Source organism: Cnephaeus nilssonii (genome assembly GCF_951640355.1).
Source record: "Cnephaeus nilssonii genome assembly, chromosome: 8".
NCBI classification, from domain to species: Eukaryota; Metazoa; Chordata; class Mammalia; order Chiroptera; family Vespertilionidae; genus Cnephaeus; species Cnephaeus nilssonii.
In genome coordinates, this window is record NC_137079.1 from 40,823,981 (window position 1) to 40,841,085 (window position 17,105).

The 17,105-nt window shown below is 42.1% G+C and overlaps 1 protein-coding gene across 2 annotated transcripts in view; it reads left to right on the forward strand.

Moving 5' to 3' along the window:
- Positions 1-17,105, forward strand: part of STK24 (serine/threonine kinase 24) — a 102,356-nt gene that overhangs the window by 46,078 nt on the left and 39,173 nt on the right. For both annotated transcript variants that reach the window (XM_079779462.1, XM_079779463.1), the window contains exon 2: positions 535-765. In XM_079779462.1, the coding sequence (XP_079635588.1) occupies positions 535-765 (231 nt within the window). The remainder of the gene's footprint in view (positions 1-534; positions 766-17,105) is intronic.

The following is a 17,105-nucleotide window of genomic DNA, read 5'->3' on the forward strand; positions in this document are numbered from 1 at the left end:
CACAGTCCTAAACCATGAAACTGTATGATAAACCTGGGGAGGAGAGCAAAAAATGCATAAAATTCACTGTTAATAACTCATCCCCCGCCCCTCCCCCCATGGGGCGAGTGCCCCACATTGGGAACCACTGGTATATAGCAACCTGAATTTAGACAGTTTGGGAGAGGCGAGAAAGTGGAATTTTTGCTTAGACAAGAGTGATTTTTCAACAAATCCATATATAGTCAAATAAGTGGTTTGATTTTTATTTACTTTACCTATACAAGTGCTGGAGCCTTCCCCAGCTTTTCTAATCTGTGTATTTGTTTGTTTATACGCTTGCTGTGTTTATAGTGTAATGCACACACGTAAGGGAGACTTGCAAATCTTTCAATCCTAAATGTGAAGAATTGTGGTCACAACCAGCCTAGTCCTTAAATGAGGAAGGATGGGTCAGTCCTTGAAAGACTATGGTCTGAGTGTTACAAATAAGTACAAGGAAAAAGCAGTCCCAGTGCTGTGAGTCATTGATGTTTCCCTTTCTTTTTCCTACAGAACCTAAAAGCAGATCCAGAAGAGCTTTTTACAAAGCTAGAGAAAATTGGAAAGGGCTCTTTTGGTGAGGTGTTCAAAGGCATTGACAATCGGACTCAGAAAGTGGTTGCCATAAAAATCATTGATCTGGAAGAAGCTGAAGATGAGATAGAGGACATTCAACAGGAAATCACAGTGCTGAGTCAGTGTGATAGTCCATACGTAACCAAATATTATGGATCCTATCTGAAGGTAAGGCTTAAAAATAAAAACACAATTTTCCATGATGCAGCACTTGCCTGAGACGGAGCAGTGTGTGTGAAGGACTTCAATAAATAGCACAGCGGGTTTCCAGAGGAAGGAGAAACGTTTCGACCTTTGCAATCAAAAGAACTGGGCTTTGATAGTTTTATCATCTTAAATGTCACTATGGAAATATATTTTTGGTAGAAGTGTTTGATACTGAAATTGCCTTTCCAATAAAACAGCATTTCCAAGGGGACTTTGTCATCAAAATGCATTTCTTACTAAGTTATTATAATGATGACTGTTAAACACCTAATTTTAGCATGGCTTATGATAACTCATGCCAACCTGAGAATATTAGTCTTTTGATATTTCGGTTATCAAATGTGGTTTGATTTACCGCTGTTTTAAAGAATTAATAATGTTGCTTAGTGAGCAGTTTATCTACATTTGACTTTTAAGGATTCTAGGTAAGTAAATACTTACTTAAATAAAATAGTAATTATAATACAACACGACACAATGTCCTTGATCTTCACCTGTTCTTTTCAGTCTTGCATGGAACCACTTTAGATGTTGCAGGGTAAAAATCATTTCATACCACTAAGAAAGTTCAAGACTATTCCTGTGTTCCAAGTTCCTTGACATGTGCTTGTTTTACTGAACTTAGAAATGTAGTATCTTTCAAAATAGGGTTTTGGAAATCTTAAGAACTGGTGAAAAAAAATTATGAGCTAATTCTTGTGGAAACTAAAACTTCATAGGTAGAAAGAATACTTCCAGAGGGAGGCAGCAATACGTCCCAATAATGGAAGACTAGGCCTCCTCCTGTCCTAGCTTTATCCTCTAAATTCTCTGTGTTGCTGTTTGTAACTTACTCTCTTGTCAAAGGGATAGTGCAGGCTTTCATTTTTGTGGAAATGTGATGATAAGGTATAAGTGGAAGAGTGAGCATTTTGAGAACCATTAACTCACTAAAATGAATATGTAAAGCAAGTCAAATTGAGTGGTAATGCTATTTTTTTTTTCATAGCCTAAAGGCTGGCAATATGTCATAGGGTTAAGTGCACCATTTTGAAATGGAAAGGATACGTTTTGGAGTCAGATGTCATCAACGTGAATCTTGCTTGTCTGGGTGTGTGGCCTTGAGCAAGTTGTTTATTTTAAATAACTTCCCTGTTTCCTCATTTGTAAAATGGGAAATAATGGAATATACCTCATTGTTGCAAAGATGAAATGGAATTGCATGAAAGTATCTGACATGTAGTAGCTACTTAATAAATGTTATTTTCATTGATTGATTGATTTTATTCATACCTCATCTCTGAAATTACCTTGCAATGAAGGAGGTACCAACTGAGGTCAAACAAGGAGGAGGAAGTGTGCAATAACAGTGGATGTTGCTGTGGGGGTGCATTCACTTTGGGACTTAACAGGGCAAAAAGGGAGTACGTGACTTCCATATGGGAAAGCAAAGGTTTCTTGATGTTGAATTTCTATTGAGAAAAAGCAAACATCTAAAGAAACCCAAGTTGAACTCTCCACTGTAACTTGCTGTCCTTTGTGAAATGACTTCAACAATAGTTTCATGGTAAATTCAGAGTTGGGCTTCATGTGGTATTCTAATGTGTTTTAATATGAATTATGGTACCTTTGGCAAAGGAAATGTGGAAAATCCTCACAACTTTCAGGTGACTTATACCATCTAATATTTAACTATGGAATTAAGGATCAAGTGGTTCAAAAGTATATTCTTCAACCTCAGTTGCTCAGCAGAATTTTTACTGCATTCGGGAATAAATTGCTTTATTTTAGCCAAACATGATGTTACCTTGACTGTATATACTGAGAGATTCTTCCTGGTAAGTCCTATAATTGCCTGAGTCACTAATTCTAGAACATACATTTCAAGTCAACCTAACCTTGATCTAGAGATGCCCAGTGAATTTATTTAATCAACATAATGTCGGCTGCTAGAATAACCTCCTAAATGTATAATGGCTCAAATATGATAGATGCTTAGTTCTTACTCACTGGTAGCCCTACTGTGGGCAGTTTTTCTCCAAACCAGCAGTTGCCAGCCGGTGGTCCGTGGACCACTGGTGCTCCATGAGGTCTGAAAGGTTGGCTACAACTGCTCCAAACAGTGATTGAGGAACCCAAGTTCCTTCTACCTAGTTGCTCCCTTCTTCCATTTGTGGGCTTGCCTGCTTTAAGTCTCATGGAGGCAAAGAAATGGAGGCTCCTGTGGGAAGTTTTCCTGTGCCTAGGCCTAGCCATAGAGCACATTATTTCTTTCTGCCCACATTGCCCTGGCCAGAACTCAGTCACAGGACCACACCTAACTTAGGCGAGGCTGGAAAATGTCATCTAATTGTGTGCTTCATGGAAGAGGAAATGGGCTTGGTGCTCAGCTAGCCATTCCTTTCCAAAGTCACTTACTATGTTGACTCTCCACGTAGGATAAGAAGTTTTGATAATTTTGTCTACAGTGTCTAGTATATTTTACTAGGCAGATTGTTTAGAAAATAGCTGCCTCAGGAATGCCAGGAATAGTATCACAATTTCTTAAATCGTGTAAAGATGATTCTGTCTCACATGACTAAAAACATAATGAACTGCTCTTGTTAAACCATATTAACTATCATAAGTTGGACAGGGTGAGAATCCAAGACCTGTGATTGTATCTGCCCAATCTTGTAGGACAGAGTTTCATTAATTTCCTTGACCCAGAGGAATACCCTCAGTGATGATCCAGAGGCTGTTTTTCCGTCCTCTAGTTAGGTTAATGAAGTTTAAATTAGTATAGTCCTGTCAAGTAAGGTAAAAACTAAATTGATATGTGAGACAAATGGATCTTTGACACAAAGTTGAAAAGAATTGTGGTTTATATGGTTGGTTGCCCTTTTAAAAAACACACACAAAACCATAGTGTTGTCAGAGGTAATATTCTTAGTTTTTTTAAGTAGTGATGGGAGAGAGAGCCTTAGGATTTCACTTAGTGTTAAGGGGCTTTACATTTTCATAGAGCAAGATTGGCCAAAGAGGAAGTTAGCAGAAAATGTTTTTTTTATTACTGGGTTAGTATTAAAAGTTCTCATAATGATGTTTTGGTTTCAATCATCTAGTCTAGGAAAAGAGATTAAAAACAATAGGTAAGTAGTCATCTTTGTTGTAGTATGAATATTAAGGACACATGGCCATGGAGTGAGTGGTTGTTTAATAGTGGATTCAGATCACTGACTTAGAGTAAAATTTTCTTCAGTTCCTAAAAATTTTTAGGGTAGTTTTACCCATTGGGTTCACTAGAAAAGTGATATGAAAAAGTCCCTTGATGAGTTTTAGAAAACAAAGTCCTCTATGTAAGTACAGCTTCTTCTGGTAAAGGATTGATTGTGTTGTGTATGTTACAGATATATGTACTCTGGCATAGTTTTTTAAAGTTATATTCTTTTGACTCGTCATTAGAGTAATATTAATGAATGAAAAAGCAAGAAAGATGCTAATTGCCTTTTTTTTTTTTTTTTCCATTTTAAACATGGTATGTCACTCATAGTGCTAAACCAGAGATCTTCTCACTATAGCCTCTGAGCTTTGGGCTAACTGCCTAGCCCAGTGGTCGGCAAACTCATTAGGCAACAGAGCCAAATATCAACAGTACAACGATTGAAATTTCTTTTGAGAGCCAAATTTTTTAAACTTAAACTTCTTCTAATGCCACTTCTTCAAAATAGACTCACCCAGGCCGTGGTATTTTGTGGAAGAGCCACACTCAAGGGGCCAAAGAGCTGCAGTTTGCCGACCACAGGCCTAGAAATAAAATGACCTTTTTTATTTCATTAAATTAAACAAGGAGAGTTAAGCTTGTTTTGATATTTTTTGATTTGTGGCACCGTCATCATTGCTCTATGTAGACCTTGTCTATTTTGATCCATTTTATTATTTCATCCTTCATCCCCACTGCACTGCTCTTTTGTACCACAAGTTGTGATGTGTCTTAGGACAGCTTCCTTCTTTCTTTATAGGCTTTACCTGTGGGCTGGTCAAGGGTCACTTTTTCCTGGAAGCATTTGCTTGTTCAGGTACCAGAAACCTTTCTCAGAAGCCTCCCCAGACCACTTTCCTATTTCATTAATCAGAACTGAGTCACAGGCTGATGCCTCAGTCAGCCCCTGGCTGTGGGATGGGGCCACCTCATTAGTTCCCACCAAACAGAATTTACCTCTGGAGCTGGAAGAAGGGTCACTAGAGCTTCCCCAGAGTCACAAAGTCCGGGGAGAGAGAAATGGGAGGTGGTGGATCAACCAACAACGCCTCTGACAAGGGGTTCTGGTGGGTCCTGCCCTTGGTGTGCCCATTTTTTGACCATCTGCTCTATGCCACCACCGTTCTGAGAAGTCTGGCATCTGCTCACATGTGAGCCCTCCCTATGGGTATGGCCAGTGGGAGTCCACTGGGAAGCTTGAGCATTTCAGCCAGACAATGGGTCTGCAGGCTCTTAGCCCAGGATCACCATTTCACACTTGCCTTGAATCCTAGGCTGTTAAATATCATCTTCAAAAGAACATATTGTCTTAGTGTTGAATTTTTATTTACTGCCTCCTTATTTCTTGGGTAGTTTAACAGGAAATTCTTGCCTAGCATGTATAAATGGTTTTATTTAATCCTCAATACATAGATTATGTTCACCTCTGTAGCTCATATGTCTTAAGTGAATGGATTTGGATTTGTTCCAGTAACTATGGCCCACTTTGACATGGATCCAGAAGCCTAGCCAATCTATTAAGAAAAAAAAAATCTTTCCTATGTTGCTGGGAAATTGGAAATGGAGAGCTGCTTCAGCTGCCAGAGCTGGTTGTCACATCAGCCCATGCAGGGTGGCCTTGTCCCTCAAACTCCTTTGCTTACACCCAGTGTCTGCCAAGAATCCCTTTTTGGTTTTGTGGTCCTGCAGCTTTCTTTGTCTGCGCATCCTTCCTCGCTCTGTGCCTGTGGATGGTTCTGTAGTGGCCCATAAAATGGTCTGGCAGAGTAGCCGGTCCAGTGACTTATTAGCACACTTGCTTTCTGCAGAAATGAGTTTTTACTGACAGCTGTGTTTGTTTATTCTTCACCCTTAACATCCTAGGTAGGTTCTTTGTGGTAACGTTGCTTTTTTGTCTGACAGTTGAGACCTGTTGGGCCCTGAAGGACTGAATCATGTGGAGTTAGTTCTTGGTCATTTCAAGAGTGGAGGAAGGGATTTAGACATTTCTCTTTTGGAAACTCACCTGACCTAAAGGTTTTTGGTCTGTTTGGGAGTCCTTTTGTTCCTGTTATTCTGATTCATCTTAAAATAAGCAAGTTACTTTGTTGGGGACTTTTCCTCTATCCTCTTTGGATATCTAAAAGATTAATTGAACCAAACCTTTAAGACAGAGGCATTTTCCCTCATAAAGCTCTTTATGAGTAGATTGTTATTTTCCTTCTTTCCTTCCTATGGATGATGCACAGATAACTGTAAAAGGTATTCTGATGTACTATTTATTTGCATTACTGAGGTGGCAAGGATCAAATATCTTTAGACATTTCTGTGCCTGAAGGAAAGAGGATTTTTTTTTTTAAGGAAATTGTGAGATGATATACAATAGAATATATGCAAATAGTTGGCTAACTCTGCAGTTAGTGGGGGAAGAATCGATGTTTTGGCTATTTACTTGTTAAGTATTACACTGGGTGAGGTGCGTTTTTACACTGGATGAGGTACTTAACTTAGTTTCCAGAATTTTGATGATTTTTGGTTGACTTAGTATGAGATTGACTTTGTGATTCATTATATGCTTCGATTGGCCCTAGTGACTTTTCCCTGTCATTATCAGTGGAGATAGGTCAATGGCAAGGTTGATTCTAGACCAGTGCCTACAGAAGTTAATTACCTGTATTTTTCATTTACATTCAAGCCTTTTCTCTTGCTTCTAGTCAAGGCTGGTATAGGGTGGCACATGGGTTTTGGAGTCATTTTGGGGCACATCACTTAAACTGGTGTGATGCGTTGGCTTGTGTTGAAATGTGTGATAGAAGACACTGATTCTTTAAAAGTAACAATTGATTTATGCCTCTTCTTTGAGAAGGAAATGCTATTATACTCGCTTTCTGTCCTGAGGTGTAGCATGAGACTTCTTGTCTTTCTCTTGTCTCTTTTATACCTAGGTGGATTCTGGGTACTTTTCTTTTTGAAAGTTAAGATCCAGTCAGAAATCTTTCAGACTTGTCCCTAGAAGAAAGGGGGCATACATATGCCAAATGCAAAACCACAATGATTTCTTTGATTGCAGGGACCTTTGGCCAGCTTGCAGTAAGAACTTGCCTTTAGAAGATCCTTTGGTTCCCTTCAATGTCTCCCTCTCCTCAAAGGGATGGCAGCCCGATGGACAGTGGGCACATGACCCTGACATCGACAGACTTCCGTGGAGGTAAGCTGCTCTGTCAGTGTCGCCAGGCAGACATGCGCCTTCCTCATCAGTCCTGAGCCCTGCCTTCATCCACACCTTGTACACATGAGAACTTGAGGCTTTTTTCTCTTGCTTCCAGCCACGGCTAGGGTTCTGGCACCTCAGGTAACAAATATTCCTTCTTCCCTGGGACTTAGAAATGAGTGGAGTGAAAGGCTTCTGTGGCAGCTTTCTCCTGGTTGAGATGGTATCTTGAACTCATGGACAATCCTTTATGGCTCTGTGTCTGTCTACCATTGCACATTGGGCTTAATTCTGGCCACTGGTGCCATTTGGGGACAAGTTGCAAAGAGTCTGTTCCCCCTTCTCACTTGTATTAGGAAATAAACTATTGATGAAGTTGATGTTAACTGCTGTGGTGTGTACCCTCGCCTGAGTCTGGTGCTAATGTGTACAAATTTTAGAGACCAAGCTCTGAACTTGTTAGAAGGTATTGCTTCAAATCTTGATCCAGGCCAGGCACAGAGGACCAGAATCATACATGTCTCTAGAAAGTGAATTGCAGCCCTGGACAAGCTTGATGGTTGTTGGGCAGAAACTCAGCTTCCTCCTGCTATATTCTAAAGGAATAGATTTATCAGAATAAATTAGTGTGTTTCCAGCATATTTTTGTTGTTTTGTTTTTGTTTCAGTTACGCGCTTAGGTTGGGAAAATATTCTGGGAGTGAATTTATTACACTTTTACTGTTTTAATGTAAAACTGAGAGTTTAAGTATGGCTGCCAAAATTGATTTTAACCCAAGTATGATCCTTCTAACTTTAATAGAGGTCACATTTACTTTTCAACACTGACGGGGAGAGTGGGTGTTGCAGGACTGGCTAGCCCTTTTTTTGGGTCTTTATTCTAACTCATTAAGATAATCTTTATGACTTGTCAGGATCTCCTTTCTAACCTCATTGGCACATTTAGCGGCTGAGCTCCTGCAAGGCTCTGGCTAGTGTAGAATGTATTAAGAAGATTATCTCCTGGTTCCTGCATGCTCCTTTACTTTTCAGGTCTCTCACTATGTGCTCGCTTTCTAAGAGGTGCATTAAGCCCTGTGCGATCCCTTGCTCTTTCCTTTACGGGCCCTGCGAACAGGAGGCAGCAGCTTTAATGAAAGGCAGCCATGTACACAGTGAACTTCAAAGTAATCGCAGGAGGTTAGGAACTCAAGGTTATTAAGTGAATTTAAATTCTAGCTTCACATATTGGTTTAATAATGTACCAAGTTTGATACTACTTTTTCTGGTTTTAATCAAGCTTCTGTCTCCATTTTATAATCTGGAGCTTAGAACTGGTCCATTGGAGTAGCTGTCAACTAGAGTGGCACGTTCTTAGTCTCTCACTTTCTGTTTTCTTCTTTGAGCAAATAATTATTGGGTCCCTTAACCTATACTGGATGCAGCGCAGGTGTTTAGAGTTGTGTCCGTCTTTAACTTGTTTTTAAAAATTGGGATCTCTTGTTTGGTAAGTTGGGATCTCTCATCTGGCAGTTTGGCTTAGGATTGGAGCCCATGGAGCACATTTCACTAGGGTGCACTTGTGCCATTCTGAGAAAAACAGTTTGGAGAACAGGAGAGGAGGTCAGGTGAGGGCAGAGTAAGATGAGTGCGTGGCCTCTTGGATCTGTTCCTTGGAGTTTCTCCAGCACTGACTTAGGAGTGGAGAGCCGAGACAGCAGCTTAAAGAAAATAACCTCGATTAGTGTTGGAGACTCTGGGAGAAGCCTGGGTAAGATTTCCCTGGGACAGAGGGCAAGGAGATGGGGAGATTTGAGAGGGAGAGAGAGAGAGATATCAGGGAAATTTCTTAGTAAAGATACTGAGCTGAAGGAGAGAGAAAGGAAAGCCAATTGGAACTTTGGGCTGTATCAGACTGTCCTTTAGGTGATGGCTTGTATGCTGTCCCACCCTAGACAGGAGCTGTAGGCGAGTGCTGTTCAGTGTCAGGTAACTTGAGAGTAAACTGGATGTGATCACAGCAGGCTATTCTGTGCACGCACCCAGTTTTCATAGTTTATTATTCAGATAGCATGGTTTTCTGTTCCTAAATTTTAAGAAAGGGAATTTCACTTGAAAAGTCTTCCCCTGAAAGTTTGTCACTGGTGACGTCAACCTCTTTGCTGTCCCAGTTCCCACCTCTCTTGAGTGTTCCTGCCCCCCCCACCCCCCGGGGGGGGGGTGGGCAGTGTCTGCACAGCCTCTGCGCCCCCAGGAAATGAGACGGCAGTGTGCAGGTTGGTGTGGCTCTGCCTGGGGTTGCTCTGCTCCTCTCCTGGCAGACCACTTCATTGTCTCCCTGAGAGGCTATGCAAGTGAACCCCAATTCAGTTCCTGAAAACTGTTTTTAGTCACTTTGGTTAATTAGAGGCTCAAGAGTTTCAAACCACATATACGAGGTGTGAATAATGTGATTATAAATTTTTTTAAAACCCTCTGTTGTGATCCCCCCCCCCTTTTTTTGTATTCTCATTTCAAAGTTTAAGCAGTAACTTGAATGACCAGGTTGGTTCTAGAAAGACAGTGTGTTGGCTAGTCTGACATGGATGTGCCTGTTTTCCTCATCATAAATAATAAGAAAAGGTGTGGGCACTTGAGGACGTTGAAGTGTGTGATGTGTAATTTAAAAAATGTGAGCCTCCCATTGTTCTCATGAGTCTGGAATAATGAAGCTTACTACTAATATCACTCACAGTGTGTTAAGTCAGGCCTTCTCAACTTTTGTATGTTGAATTAAACTTCCTCGTCACTCGTGGAGTGAGGTTCTTGGGGTACTGCTGAAGGAAGAACTTTCAGAAGCCCCCATGGGAGCATGGGATGTTTGTTTGCCTTAAGTTACATTCCTCAGATTCCAAAGTCCCCTGCCCCTTAAGCCAGTCCTGGAAAAGGTGCAGCTGGGGTTCCAGCAGAGCTAGAAACAAAGCCAGTGTCCAGAGCTTCCGTTCCATGTTGCAGCCAGTGTAGTTCAGCTTCCAAGTTAATTAAAGTCCATTAGTCCATTGTGGGAGTCCCACATGGCCCTGAGCCATGTGGATGCAGGGGAGCACTGTGTGTGTGTGTGTGTGTGTGTGTGTGTGTGTGTGTGTGTGTGTGAGAGAGAGAGAGAGAGAGAGAGAGAGAGAGAGAGAGAGAGAGAGAGAGGAGGGGTGGGGAGCGCGCTTCCTTTGTTTGGATGTTTAAATATTGCAGTGGCCACATCCATCCTGGCCACTAATTTGTTCCCAGGTATGTCTGGCAGGTAGTCACCCTCCCATGTCACTCAGACTTGACTGGGTATGCATCTATTGTCCAGTCCCTTCCCCCATCAGTCAGCAGGGAACAGACTTAGCAAAGCTGTATAAATGGCATGCCTATATTATTTAGCCTTCCCTTTCCTCCTTTCCTGTTAAGTAATAACCATGTTATTACAACGGCACCAGAATCTCATTATCATAGGCACATAATTGGGCTCCATGAATGAAGAGGAGGTAATAAAGGGTCTCAGGTTGACTGGTGAGATGCCAGCTAGCCAGTGGACAGCTCCTAGCTGATAGATAGCTTCCTAGGGGCTCCTAGGAGGAACCCCATTCTTGGAGATAATAGTAGGTGCTAACTGATGAAATTTTGGATGTGTTTCGTTTAGCAGGTTTCTGTTCCTATATTCTCAGAGCATTTGAGACTCGTAAGGGAGGCAAATATACAGCATTTCCTAAATGTGTTTCCTTGTGGGATCCTCCGTTCCCTTCTTTAATGGTAAATTTCATTCGATACTGAGTCCCTGGCAGATCAGCATGCCTGGGAAGATGAATCTTAGGAAACATTATGTGGTTAAGGACCTAGTATGTCTGGAGATGCCAAGTTAGCAATAAGTAATCACATTCTGCCAGTCTCCTGCTGTTTTGCTGTCTTTGAAAAGCATTCCTTAAAATGTTGGTGTTTTAAAAACTGGATGAATTAACAAAGACCATGAAGCAATAAATAAAAGGCAACTACTGAAGTAGCATGTCAATTTAAAAAAAAATATTTTATTGATTTTTTACAAAGAGGAAGGGAGAGGGATAGAGAGTTAGAAACATCTATGAGAGAGAAACATTGATCAGCTGCCTCCTGCACACCCCCTACTGGGGATGTGCCCGCAACCAAGGTACATGCCCTTGACTGGAATCGAACCTGGAACCTTTCAGTCCTCAGGCTGACGCTCTATCCACTGAGCCAAACCGGTTAGGGCGCATGTTAATGTTTTAAACAGTTTTATTTTCCAGTGAATGGTTTTCTGAGTGATGCTGTGGAATTTGAGAGAAAACAAGGTATGAAGTATTTGGCCATATCCTGTTCCTCAGGAAACAAAGTAATGTTACACAAAATCATGAGCTGAAACTTGTAGGTTAAAATTTTAACGAATAGAAATTGTTGGGGGATTGGGGTTCTGATTAAAACCACGTTACCTTAAAATCCTTTTGTCTCAATTTTTCTTGAAATCATTTTAAAGCTATTTCTAAGCTTTCTCTTCCTCAGGTGGGTGTGGTTCGTGCATTTTATTTAATGCGCATTTGAGTGTTAATAAGCTACTTGGTTGGCTGTGTAGAGAGCAACAGTGGGCAAGGCAGTGATGACCCTGGCCTTCAGGTCTGGGGAACATGACAGCCTTTCTCTGATTGGATTCCTAGTAACTTTGTTTGCTGTTCTTTACCTTGGTTACTGTTGGTGGTTGGCTGTTTTTGTTGCTTGCTTGTTTTTGTTGTTGTTGTTGTTGTTTTGGTGTGTTTTTTTTTGTTTGTTTTTGTTTTTTTGCCCGCTTTTAAGTACTGCCGGAGCTCCCAAGCCTTAGCTCCAAACTTGGACCTCTCTGAGCCACAGATCTGATTGTGGAAGCATTTGCCAGCCAGCTTCCCTGGAGTATCTATGGGAACTTCGCAATCAACATGCCCAAAGCAGTGAATTCTCTTGATGAGCTGCGTCTCTGGAAATCAAAAGTTCCCATAATCAAGGGATTGATTAGAAAGAGCTTATTTAATCCAGAGGTAGTAACTTAAAACAGGAACATAGGGGGCTTTGAAAACCGCGCATGCCCTGTCCCACCCCTGAACTGGGATCTAAGCGATGACCTGGTGGTGGTTATGAATGGCCTGGTTTAAACTCCTGTGGTGCAGCATCTCCCTTAGGCCGTGCATCGGAGACACCTTAGAAACGTGTGGGGCTTTGAAGCTGTTTTCAGAGGAGCCATGTGGAAGGCCCTCATGAAATTAACCAGCGGTCTCTAGGAGGCAGGCAATCTGGAGACAGTTACCAGAACATTCTTTACCAGCGGCTGTGTGGGATGCTTTAGTGGCTCCCACATCCTGCTTTCCCTCCCCTTTCTGTTAACGTTGCTCCTGGGACTCCCCAGGCAGGAGAGCTCAGGCAGGTTGGCTGCAGCAGGTGATCCCCACTGTCCCTTTGAAGGAGGTGGGGAGACGGTGCGGGAGGGGAGCGGTAAGCCTTCTCCCATGTTGTTGACACAGGTTCTGTGGCCTTACAGGCTCTGACACACCACCTACCACTCTGGCCTTTCAGCCTCTGCACAGCTTGTTTCCCTTGATTGTTCTTGCTGCTGTAATTGAGGGATGGAGATGACTGTAGGAGAAGTCAGAATGACCCAGGTTCAGCACCTGTCCTTGGGCCCATCACAGTGCCTGTTTTTCTATACATCTTGTCATCCGCTCACCTCAACTCTAGGGATGGGAGGAAAAAGCCTCCTCCTCGCCTTTCCTCCAAATGGAGGACACACCACCAGGCAAGGCGGGGCCAGGGTTAGCGTGGGTTTAGAGGCAAAGGCCAGCGGGGCCTGCTGGGTGTGTGTGTAGAGCTGCCACCGTGAGCTAGCCAGTAGGACCCCCACCTGTATCTCTGGAGCACTTAATTCAGTGATTCAAAGACCATGGCCCATAATTTGAAGTGAACAATGTGAGACTGGGAAATTAGGTTTTAGCCTCTAATTTGTGGGGCATCTTTGCTGTTTCTGTGGCATGGAAAGTGAAATAAGTGGACATAAAATATTTAATATGGTAGGTGTGGGGAAAAGAAATAATACAAAAAGAATTTTCTTGATGATACTCAAGGTGGGAGACTGCAAACCAATAACACAGAACACATGGGGGATCTGACCCAGCAAGTGCTGTAGGGGACGGGGCTGCAGTGGTTGGGTGGTCTCCCGGGGAGATGGCTCTGAGCCAAGACCCAAGAATGAAGGCAGGAAGCAGCCTGGCTGTTTGGAGGAAGAGTGCTGTGGGCCGAGGAGATGGCGAGGAACAGCCTGGCAGATAAGGAATGCTTTCATGTGGGGCTTGCTCGCTTCCTGGGCCTGTGCCAGAATCTGGTGGAGTTGGGAGGAATCTGGAATATACTTGTTGCTTCTAGAAATGCTCGACTAAGATTGTTAGACTCTTAAGTATATTAAAACTTGGAAAGGAGAGTGGAGTGCGTGCCAGGAAATGATATGATTTGTCCATTTTATCATCTGTTTTGTAATTCCTTTGGGTTGTTTTCTTAGGTTTTTGGCTTATTTTGATTTCAGGGTTACTTCCAAATATATGTCTAGTTGCCATGCTTCTTATTTCTATTTTCACTATGTATTGTCTTTAATTAATCTACTCTGCTCTAAAGAAAATGGGTTTTGGGTTTATGATTCTTCTTAAGGACATGAATATAGTAAGTAGAGTCTCTGAAAAGAAGAAATTTATGTACATTTTAATAAACATGATCACATGCACAGCTCTTTGAAACCTCCTTTGAGCAGTAATTTCCCAGCTGTTTACAAATTGGGTTTTTTATTTTGTGGAGGGGGAGGCACAGCATTCTTTAAGAAGGACCAAATTGTTGGGCTACACCCAGAGGAGCCCACTGATGCTGGCCCAGGGCAGAGCCGGCTGACAGGTGCTGACTGGTTTGGGTCCTGGGTTTCTGGTCGCACTTGGAAAGGCAGCAGCAGCCTGTCCCTGCCCCGCAGCCGTGCGCGGATGGCTTTTCCCTTGCACAGCAGCCTCATGCCTTCCGCTGACATGGCGGCGACTTCTTTTCTCCCTGAGAATTTCCTTTCTCAGCAGTAAACAGAAGCTTTATCCTTGTGGCTTAAGTTAGGATTTTAACCATGTTCTCTAGCACTTGTCAAGGTTTGGAGCTCATCCTGGTTGACTCCAGATTTGAGAGAGGATGTCTGCGGTGCTTCCGTTGCCTCCACTCGCAGAGTCGTCATTTCCCTGCGTTAATGGGTGCTCGTCTGGGCCCTTGGTTGGAACAGCAGAACTCCCCTCTTCCACGTGCACCCACACAGTGGCAGCCTCCCTCCCAGGCCTCCTCTGCTGCTTTCCGCACTGGCCTCAGCCAGCTGCAACCTCTGGGAGAGGGAGAAGCACATCTGTTTTCTCGGGGAGTGGTTTTACTATGCAAGTAACTGTCCTTGCGTTACTGGGAAAAACAGAGAAGATACATGGCGTCCCTGGTGTCAGACTCCAGGGTGACGGGACAAAAGCAGAACCACTTACTTTTTTGGGGGGTGGACTAAACAAGTCTGCAAGTAAACCTTACTTTGAAATCATAAGGGAATACATTTTATTTTGCAATCAATCATGGGAAAAAAATTGTAGGCCCAGTGCCAACGATAATATAAAAGGTCTGCTTTGAAATGTTTCCGAGGATGGGGACTGTGGATTCCTTTCTCTATCTTGAACACACTGTCCCAGTGTAATTGAAAGTCCCTGAAGACATTTGGCAGCTCCAGTGTATGTTTTTCTACCCCAAAAGTTGAATGAATTAAAATTTCAATAGGCTAAATATTTTACTTCATCAAAAAGAAACCCAGCTCTATTTCTGGCTGTTACCTATAGTTTAAAGGAAGCATTTACTGAATTTCTAGTTCTCTTTGTCTCATCATACATGTTCTGCATATTTAAACCTCTGTTTGGAGTAGCTAAACACAGATGATAGCTAATTATGCAAAGACTTCCCCCCCTCCTAAAACTTCTGTATTTCTGAGTACATTTTTAAAAAATGGTATGGTATATGACATCACAAATCTTACCTAGGTTATGTAATGAGGGGCTGCGTGGTATGTAATTAAAGAGAAGACTGATTCCTAGTGAGGTAAGTAAACTTTCTCCTGTCCGGTAGTTTATGCAGCAAGCATGACATTTAGGTCTTTGGGTAAATAATGACATTTACTTCAAAATAAGCACAATGGACTGCGGAGCCAAGCCCTTTACTGAATCGTGCCTGCCAGTAACACGTCGTCATGACCACTGCTGACTGACCATGGTTTGCCAGGTGCTGGACCCTGGGCACCTGGGGTTTGCATGTCTGATTATAAAGTGAGAACATGTGCATGTATCTCACTGTCCACTGTAAGTACACCTGTGCAGAAAGTAAAACATTAGGGAGTGGCCACAGCGTTGGAAGAGAAGCAGAGGGTTCAAGTAGCAGAAACATTTCCTCAGTCCAGTCCAGCATTGAGCAGACACGCATATTGAAAACTCCCTTTGGAAGCTGTTCGCCTTTAGACCAAAGGCTACACAAGGCAGTCATGGTGTAAATATGAATTTGCCACCCGTGCATTTGAAACACATCGTATGTTTTTGGTGAATCTACCAATTCCATCAATTGTTAATATTAAAGACACCTCTTTAAAAGTCTGTAAAACACAATGAAGTCTTTATTCTTTCTCACCACACTCACCCTCTGACTTGGACTTATCTGATCTCTTTGGGCTGTGTCTTTATCAAAGAATTAATGGTAAATCCTCATTAATCACTTTTGGTTTTTGTAGTAGATATTTCTGACATGTTGCATAAGGACCATTGAGATCATCTATCAGAGGGTAAAGTTGTAATTAACTGAAATGGTTCACTTTTGCAGAAAGAGCATATTGTTAACTTGTAGTAAGATTTATGGCATAGAACTTGCTCAGTTTGGTGATTTGTAATCATTTACTGATGTTTGCTCTCTATTGAGGATAGATACAAGGGAGGAAAGAAAAAGCCTTCTTTTACCTCCCAGGGCACTTTTTTCATGCTTCTCTTTGTTACTTCTATACCCTCAGATTGAGATGATATGTGAGTGTATCTCCTGGATAACCTTGTAAGCGTCCTTAAGTTTAAGCAGTGATTTTATTCATCTTAATGTCTACCAGCATTCAGCACAGAAACTCCCCATTAATAGATTTATTGCTTGTTGTGTCAAATCTATGTTGATGGAAGCAAGGAACATCTGTACCCATTGGGGAGAGTTAATTACTAAAATCCATGAACTCGTAAGCACACAGTTACAAGGTCGTCTCTACCAGAAGAGACAATCCTGTGACTTATGCCCCAAGAAGAGCTTTATAGGGAATGCCCAGTGTTCTTTCCAATTTATTAAAGCACATTAGGATAATAATTCTTAAACGGGGCATGATGGAGGGCTGTGTGTGAATCCCTCAAATTATAGGCATACATTTTGTAAATTGATGCACTTTTCAGCAGTCAGATTAGAGTTCCTTGATTTCTGAAACAGTTAAATGTTAAGAATAGTTACATTAGAATGTATTTTCCTCACTGGAATTCTTTAGAAATTGCTTAGAAGTCATGATTTTTTTATTGTGATTCCGGCTTAGGTTTCTGACTCAGTGTCAGAATATCTGAATTTGAGTCCCGGTTGCTCTCCTTTCTTCCCATTGACTAGGTATCTTAATTTGTAGAATGTTAAGAAAGTCCAGCTGGGTGTAGCTCAGTGGTTAAGTTTCGACCCATGTGAACCAGAAGGTCAAGGTTCAATTCCTGGTCAGGGCACATGCCTGGGTTGTGGGCGCCATCCCCAGTAGGGGGCGTGCAGGAAGCAGCTGATCAGTGATTCTCTCTCATCGTTGATGTTTCTATCTCTCCCTCT